The 9471-nt window shown below is 32.9% G+C and overlaps 1 protein-coding gene across 1 annotated transcript; it reads right to left on the bottom strand.

Annotated features, from left to right (window-relative positions):
* Window positions 1-923: 923 nt before the first annotated feature.
* Window positions 924-2895, bottom strand: LOC115708861 (GDSL esterase/lipase At1g74460). The gene is made up of 5 exons (XM_030636877.2): window positions 2461-2895; window positions 2201-2331; window positions 1837-2076; window positions 1494-1749; window positions 924-1323 (listed from the first exon to the last, which is right to left on the bottom strand). The coding sequence occupies exons 1-5, from the start codon at window positions 2699-2701 to the stop codon at window positions 1061-1063; spliced, it is 1131 nt and encodes a 376-aa protein (XP_030492737.1). The 5' UTR covers window positions 2702-2895; the 3' UTR covers window positions 924-1060.
* Between the last annotated feature and the right edge of the window lie 6576 nt (window positions 2896-9471).

Raw genomic sequence — 9471 nt, 5'->3', positions numbered from 1 at the left:
GTTTCCTCTCTTCTTTGTTACCGCGAATCCATCCCATGAATTTAGAGATATTATCGTGACTTACAAACTTGCAGATATATAGGATATATCTCTGAAAGTATTTAATTTACATTATTTTGTCCGCGTATGTATGTGAGCTTTCTGCGCAATGGAAGCTGGTCAGATGTTATTGTACACTAACCTCAGATATTCCCAGCTTCTTCTATGATTTAAGTACCAAATCTCTTTGTACGAAACATTGTAGGAGAAATTGCCCGTCTAGAGTATAGGGTCTTTTCAACGTGTCACCCAGATAGGTGTCAAATTACGTTATGTAGAAATTGGAATAACATTAGTCCAATGCAAAATGTCGTCAGTTCTAAATTGACAAAAATTTTAATGTAGTCTTTTTATGTCGGTTTTGGGCTTTAACTGTCATGTTGACTGATAGAAAAATCATATTTTATAGTAGTATATATTTATAGTAATTTCTCTTAAAATCTATTTTTTTTATTCTTAAGTTTTAATCAACCGAAAATTATACATAGTTTTCTTTATCTAGTTTAGTAAGGTGTTGGGAACAATATTAGAGTGGAGATTTATTTTGGTTGTAGAAAGTTGAAATAATCAAATATATAGAATGAATATTGTTATGAGCCACACCCATTGTTCCTAGAACCACGACGAAGTATTACTATATAATTGATTAGCGATTTTTTAACATATTTATCAAACTAAAATAAGCGGGACACAATATGATGTTAATAAGCTGCACCAATAACGATATTAGATCTCACAAGTACTAGGCACCATAAATAAGCACCTTTAGCATTTCCCATACACAATATTAAGATAAATCATTGTTCTTAACTTCAGCAAACAGTTCTAATTAACCAATTAAAAATACATTTGACGCATTAATTTATGTAACTCAACTCATCAAATAATTAAAAATAAAAGAAAGAAAACTTTTATTCCCATACAAAATTTAAGTTTATATAGATATCAAATTAATAATAATAAAAACAAGTTCGCATTAGAGACTTCGACATAATTTATCGAAAATAGTTGATTATTATTTTTATTGTTCATCTTCTTCATCCTGTGATGATGGACCAAAAGCAGGTGCTGGAGATGGTTCAATTGGTTGATTTTGATCATGCATAAACCCAAGTTTCTTAATGATCTCATTAGCAATTATCTGATTAGCAGCATCTGATGGATGGTACTCATCCCAAAACACATACTTGCTTCTATCCTTGCACAATGATGATGCAGGAACACATGTAAGAGATGGCCTAATTCTCCCGAATGAACAGCATGGCGATTCTGAGTTCGAGAATCCTAAACAAAACCCAAAAAAGAAAATGAGACTCTAACACTATATGGTAACATTTTTATTTTACTAGTTCTACAAGTTTTGATCATGAGCAATTAATTAATGTAGAATAATAACTCAAGTTTCTTTTAGAAGGATTATTAATATGTTAGGTAGGATTTCATTAGTTACTTACCATATTTAGAAGGATTAGTTATGACATCGTTAACAACATCATAAGCATCCCCAAATTGATAATTGGCATTAGGAAGGGTGCTTGATAATTCTTTTAACAATTTGCTTGCTTCTTTGTTGAAGCTAAGAGCTAGTTTGTTCGATCTTTCTTGGCAACCACCTGAACCTGAAGTACTAAGCACCCTTTGGAGAGGAATACAGCCCATTGGGCCTAGCCCAAATACCATCAACTTCCTCGCTCCTAATTTATGCAAAATCTACAAAAATAACACAACTGAAATCATAAGTATGCTTACCAGACTAATGAGCCTCATCCTCAAATATTAAGGGTGATTGAAATAAACCTTTAGTTGATCTTTAAGAGTTTCCATCAAGTGGTCAACAAAAGTGACATCATTATAAGTCCATGAATCACTGTAAACAGGCATTAGGTAATTGTTAATGAAATCATTGCTGCCTAAAGCTACCACATAACGTGAGTTTTGGAAGAATTTTTCCGCTGCCTCCTTCCCAATTTTGCTTCTTATAAGCTTTTGTGTCCCTTCAAACAGTTCAATTTGCTTGTAAAGTGAAAACCTTTGAATCTGCAACATTAAATATATATAGAAAAATTTTAATCTTCGCTCCTAAATATATATTATGAGAACAATAAGCGAATAAATAAACTATATATAAAAGATTATGTATTTTATTATATAAAAGACTTACAAAGTAGGTACCAGTTGCATTCAAAATCCCACCACCTCCAGAGGCATAATTCACTCCTTTTTCTAGCATAATATCTTCAGTTAAAGATGGATCTAGAAATGCTGGTGGCCTAGGCAGACCCATTTTGTCACCTGACACAAAATATATAAATATATATGAAATATGGAAAAAAAAAAAAAAAAAAAAATCATCCGAACTTTCAAAATATCAAACATATTCTGGCTTTGTTCTGGAAAATTGTATTTAAATGGTTTACCTACCAATTATATCAGCAACAGTACGGCCATTACAGAACCTCCCATTAGGAAGACCATTACCAAAATCAATACCATACCAAGGCAAGTTTGCCTGGGCAAGGCTTCTACTTAGTTGCTTGTTGTTCCCAACATCAGACAGGGAATCACCAAATATGAACTGGACCTCTTTGCAATGGCTCACATTAATGGTGGTACCAAAGATTGTGACCACCATTATAGCCAAAGCTAATGATAAAATCTTCATTGTTAACTTTGGTCACTGAAATTTTAGCAAAGCAGAGGTTTTTAGTGCCTCTCCAAGTTTTTGGTATCTTTGATGATATTGAAGAAAGTACAAATTTTAGGGTGGTTTTAATAAGTATGGGAATGTTGTCTAGGAATTTGGAAAATGTTGGAGAGAAATTATGGGTTAAAAGGAAGATGCTGAATTGAGATGGTAGATTGTTTGATAGACCAAACTGTTTGTGATAATTCTTACCAACTTTAGCTACCATGCATGATTTTTGTTAAACGGTTTATAACTATAGCAGTGTAGTGCTATAGTAGTAGTAGACTAGTAGCCATGTCAAAAATGAAATAGTGATATATATTGATTACATGCAACAAGGAAGAAAATTTTCAGCTTTTCTTTCTTTCTTTCTTTCTTTCTTTTTTTTTTTTTTTTTTTTTTTTTTTTTTTTGAGGAAACATAAATTTCAATTGCAGACAATGAGAGAGATCACATGATAATGCAACTTATTTTTCTTTTTTATTTATTTTTTAAATAATAGAAAAACTAAAAGTTGTGCTTAAATATGAATTGTATATGGCATGTCGTTGAAAATGGTGAGGTCAGGTGACCTACTCGTGGATTGCTTGAATTACATGCTATATATATATGGACTTGGGTAACATCGATCTAACATGATGGGCTACCACAAAATTACCTATACTTTGTTATCTTACCTTTGTAATCGTCAAAAGTTTTTGATGAAAATTCAAAGTTCCCATTTCTATTTTAATTACTTTCATATTATAATTAATTATGTTTACTCAACAGGGATTGAGATAGTTCTTATATTTTAACGTTTTGGTAGCAAATCTGGTCAGAATTATTGTAGACTCAGAATGAACATATAATTAAATCAAACATTGATAAAAATTATTCTCAATATTATATATGTAATAAAAAAAAGGTTTTACAATCAATTACAATTATTAAATTTAGACCCATTAATCGTTTTGAAAAGATAAGTGTGTAGCTTATTATAACTGTATGTAATATTTGATGTATATTTTGGATACATACCATTACTAAAATAAATACACTACTACAAAAACCTCCTTTTAGAGGTGATTTTTAAGTCCTTTCAGCATCGGTTTTGGCAAAATTCGCTACCGACGCTAATCAGGGCGACGCTAAAGGGTTTTCAAAAACCGACGCGATATATACTCCTATGGCGTCGGCTATTATCTAGGGACCGACGCCATAGGGGTATATATGGCGTTGGTTCCCTAGCTAATCACTAGTGCCATAGGTGGCGTAGGAACCGATGTCATACATAAGCGTTTTTTAGTTTTTTTTAATTTTATATAATTTATTTAAATTATATATTTATTAATTTATATATTATTTTATTTAATTTAAATTTAAATTACATATTTATTTTTTAAGACAAATTAAATATTATTTAAATTAATTTTAAAATTGGCTAAACTACATAATTTCATTTCATAACAGTAATTAAATATTACACAAACATTAATGTAAAATTAGTCCAAAATATTAATAAGTTAATAAATCTAACTACAAGTTAATCTAAAAAAATTAGATAATGAAGAAAAATTCTTGGGCCTTTCAACCTCAGTCGTCATCGTGAATCAGCGCCATCAATTGTTCTATCCACTTTTGCTGTAATGGTAACAATTCAGTTTTTGAATCGTATTGCTCCTTACCCCCAAACTGTTAAAAAAAATTAAAAATTTATATTAGTTGATATATATGTATATTATATATTTGTTATTATAATAAATACTATAATCAATAATTAAACCTTACAACTTTTTGATCTTGTATGTAACGGTTGGGGTTTGCACGTGCGACGATGTCAGTCATGTATTTAAAAACATAAAAACCACATTATTGGCTTTTAGGTTGTCTTGGACAATTTCCTAGTGAAATTCCTTGCCACGGGCCAAGATACTCATGTGCGTCCCCTATATATCTGAATGCATTGTTTTGAAAAATTATATTAGCATTTCAATTCATTAGTTAATTTAAATTTGTAACATAAGAAGTCATTAAATTATTACCTTCCGATCATTTGAGTAATTTTTTCGGGAATTGGGCGGCCACGTACAGGGTCTAAATGTATAATTTTATTTGACGTAACGACCTCTAGCGTCCAATGCGCACTACAAAATTATATTGGAATATAAGTAAGATAGTATAAAAATAATTTGAAGTCATAATATAGAAATGAACAATTAGCACTGAAGAATTAAATAGAGTTTACCCGATATTCCAAGGAATAAAGAACATTTGGTGGTTGTTATTCATCAATGATAACTAATCAGCCAATCGTCTTGCCGCATCGTCAAAATACTGACTCTTCTCTTCATCGGTTTTCCCATTCACTACGAGAAGCTCTGGGTCGTAAAACTTGAAAAAATTTCTCATACTGTTGATGCTCTCCCAGATGTGCCTGCCAAAAAAATTGTTAAGTATTAGTGTCTTATAATAATTTGACTAGAATTTGATATATAAGGTTAATTAAATTAAAGAAGAGTATATTGTTAGAAATTATTTTACCAGGATCTTAGATCTACTCACAAGTATGTTGATTAACACCCTAAATATGAACTTTCTAAAACGATAAAAGAAACACATATAAAGTTTAGTAAACCTTACATTGGGTGCAGCGGAATAATATGACTCCTTCCGTTCAGATATCTAGCCCTTGATTCCTTTCTGTAGCAGAGCATTATCAATATCTGAACCTGGATCTCTTACTCTGATTCTTTAGTGCTGAAACTCCTTCTTGCTGAAAGTCTTTCTTCACGATCTTCCTCACTATGATTGAGGTATCACTTGCTGTGTGTGGGCACTACTCTAACACTAAGAATTTCTAAATCTTTAGGAAGAAGAGAGAGAGGGAGTGGTCGGCCAAAGATAGGGAGAGAGAGAGAGAGAGAGAGGCTCAGTTTTTTCTGAATGAAAAAGTCAGAAGAAAGTGTAATTTTCCTGAAGCCTTCACTATCTATTTATAGCATTCCACTAGGGTTAGGTTTGAATTATTTGGCATTAAAATAATGAAAATATCAGAGGAAAAACCCTACAAAAGTGGCCGGCCATGTAATGTGGATTTGGGCCTCACTTTTTGCAATTTTGCAGTTTTATCTTTTCTGCATCTGATTTTCTCAAAAATGCCAATTTTCAAATTCAACCATTTAAATGCCAATTCTAATTTTTTAATAAATATAAATAATTATTAAATAATATTTTCATTTATCATATTTATTAATTGAACCATACAAAGTATCATAATTAACAAATATGCCCCTAAAACTCTTACAATTTCGCCCTTAGTGAAAAATTCACAAATAGACATAGTCTAATTTGAGAATTATAATTGATTAATCAAAACCAATTATATGAGTCTTACAAGCAATATTATCTCAACTAGTGGGGGGACCATGGGTCTATATAACCGAGCTTCCAATAAGCAGATCAAGAATTTATAACCTAAATTCACTGACTTATTAATTTTTCGTTGAATCCACGCATAGAACTCAGAATTGCACTCTCAGTATATAGAATGCTCTATATGTTCCACCATATAGACACATCATTAGTTATCCATTGTTATAATCCTAATTTGATCAATGATCCTCTATATGAATGATCTACACTGTAAAGGGATTAGATTACCGTTACACCCTACAATGTATTTAATCCTTAAAACACTTAACCCCGTATAAATGATATTTTAGCTTATGTGAAATGAGATCTCCACCATTTATTTTCGTTTGGTCAAGCTCGAAGGAGATCATCCTTTACTTACTATTCGTCAGATAGAAGTTATAGATTCCATGTTTATGTTAGCGCTCCCACTCAATTGCACTACCGTGTTCCCAAAATGTACGTATCACCCTGACCCAAAAGTAGGCTTAACTAACAAATCAAAGAACACGAATAGCCTCTTGAGATTGAGCCTAATCATAACAGGATTAAGATCATTTGATCTAGGATCAACTAGGCGATATTGACTTGAATAGATATTACGGTAAGTTTAATAAATCTAAGTTAAAGTTCAATATCGGTCCCTTCCGATGCGTACTCCATGCATCCAACCTGAGTTTTACTTTAACCAATGCTCTGGAAAGAACATAGCATTTCTCCAAATGCAAGTAAACTCTTGTTGTAGATTATCATATCAGTAAAACCCTGTGTCTGATAAATCTAGAAAACTTTATTCACATAGTCATGTTTACTTTCCAATGTGTTGACAACACAATAAACAGGATCAGGTATGTGAAAAGGGTTTCAGATGAATTCATACATTCTGTACATATAATCATGAAATAAATCATGTGAACCATGCAACATTAAATGTTATTTCTGATCTATATTAATAAGTAAATCTGATTATATTGAAATGAGTTTTATTTAGGGCATAAAACCCAACATATATATCATTCCAAACAGTATTCCCTGGTTGCCGATGAAGTCACACGTAGCCACCTGCTGCAAATCCTCTCCAGATAACGTGATCTGGGTACGCGGTGCTATGAATCCTCGGGGTATAGGAATTGTGATTATATCATGTTTATCTTTGAGGTTCAGGAATTCAACAACCATCCATTTTAGCGATTTAGGGATCAAGTCCATCTTCTTTTCCGAGAACAATTCATCTTCCCGTGCACCACCGCCTTGTGGAGAAAGCATCGGAGCTTTCCCCTTCGACGCATCATATCTTGAAGGCGGTTGAGCGAGTGGACCCTAAACAAAACCGAACATAATATATCAAATTTTATCCAAATTCTTCCGAAATTTCGACAGCATAACGGTTGTAATTGAATGCCCCCAAAAATTTTAAATATGCCTGTATAACGACAAATAACACATATATAACAGTAGTTTGTTCATCCATCCCACCGCAGCACATGTATTCGCAGAACCTACTTCACTATGGTTGAACATTGAAGATATTCAAACTCCACTAATCATTAATAATTAATTTATAAGAGAAGTTACCTCGGATGTTACAATTAAGTGTTTAGGCCAAGGAAGGAACATCTGTGATACATCCCTAACATATTTGCACCCTTAAACTTTACTATAATGGTATTCCTTAACCACCCAATGAAAGCTTGACGATATTGGTCTGCAACCCATTTTTGTTTATTTTTTTTATTTCTTGGAACCATTGATTGTAACAGCTCCATATGGTCACTGTAAAACAAGTAAGGTAAATCAAGTTATTGTTCATCGTGATTTAAGTAATGTTAATCAAAGAAAAGCTACTTACGTTATATATGGTTGAACCTCTGCATTATTGTTCATCACGACTAATTGAGCTTGATCTAGTTCAAGCTTGGACAATGTCACCATTGTCCCTTTCCCCCTTAATCCTCTATCAACCTCATCTGGGTCAGTTCTTGGTTTGCTAATTCCTATTGCCTGAACTCCAGCCATGTACTCTGAACAAAATTCTAGAGCCTCTTCAGATATGTAGCACTCAACCATACATGCTTCTGGTCGATAGTGGTTACGCACATAACTTTTAAGTACCTTAATATTTCTTTCAAATGGATACATCCATCTCGCCCACACCGGCCCACACAACCTTGCTTCTCTCACTAGATGAACCATTAAATGGATCATGATGTCGAAAAAAGATGGCGGAAAAAACTTTTCTAGGTTGCACAATGTTTTGACTACATGTTCATGTAATGCATCTAACTTATCCAATTCTAATTCCTTCCCGCACAACTTATTAAAGAAAATGCAAACATGTGTCAAACACTCTCGAACATTTTTTGGCAAGACTGATATAATGGAAATTGGAAGCAGATGTTGCATTAACGCATGACAATCATGTGATTTCAAACCCATTAGTTTCAATTCAGTCTCATTCACCAAGTTTTTGATGTTAGACGAGTAACCATCGGGTACTTTCATATTTGTAAGTGATTTGCAAACTGTTTGTTTTTCTTTTTTGGACAAAGTGAAACAAGTAGGAGGCAAATATAATCGTTCACCTTTCTTCTCAGGTGTCAGAGATTGTCGTATACCCATTTCAACGAGATCTAAATGACTATTTAGACCGTCCTTAGTTTTGCTGGGAATATCAAGTAAGGTACCAATAATACTCTCACACACATTTTTTTCAATATGCATGACATCTAAACAATGTCGAACAAGTAAACTTTTCCAATATGGAAGACGAAAGAAGATTGACTTTCTTTGAAAACAACCATTTGTTTTTTTATTTTTCTACGTCTTTCCATACTTAAAATCTACAAGTTCAACTTGTTGGAGAATTTGTTCCCCAGACAGTGGCAAAGGAGCCATATCTCCCTCTTCAGTACCATCGAATGCTTTCTTCTTCCGTCTATCAGGATGACAATGAATTTGAGAAACTTTCCTGATTAGATGTCGAAAGCACATTTCAAAGGATTAAGCTTCATTCATTATTCTCGTAAGATGTTAAAGCATTCCTCCATGTCTTTGATGTGGTCTTCAGATATCTTTGAAACCATCAATCATCGCCATAGACTTCCATATTATTTTCGATCAAGTCATGAAACATACGGTTGACTAGTCTCTTATACATAGCACTCGTGTTCTTGAGTCTGAAGGGCATTACTTAGTAACAATAAAACATGATGTATGTCCAGAAACTTGGATGCCCTTCCTATGGTGCGTGCATACTAATTTTGTTATATCTAGAATAGACATAAATGAATGTGACGAGTTCATGGTCAGCTGTAGCGTCCACCAGTTAATTTATTCAGGATAGAGGAAAAACA

This window comes from Cannabis sativa, chromosome 3, assembly GCF_029168945.1.
Source record: "Cannabis sativa cultivar Pink pepper isolate KNU-18-1 chromosome 3, ASM2916894v1, whole genome shotgun sequence".
Taxonomy (NCBI): Eukaryota; Viridiplantae; Streptophyta; class Magnoliopsida; order Rosales; family Cannabaceae; genus Cannabis; species Cannabis sativa.
The sequence above is the reverse complement of the archived record's forward strand: the minus strand, read 5'-3'. Positions and strand labels throughout refer to the sequence as shown.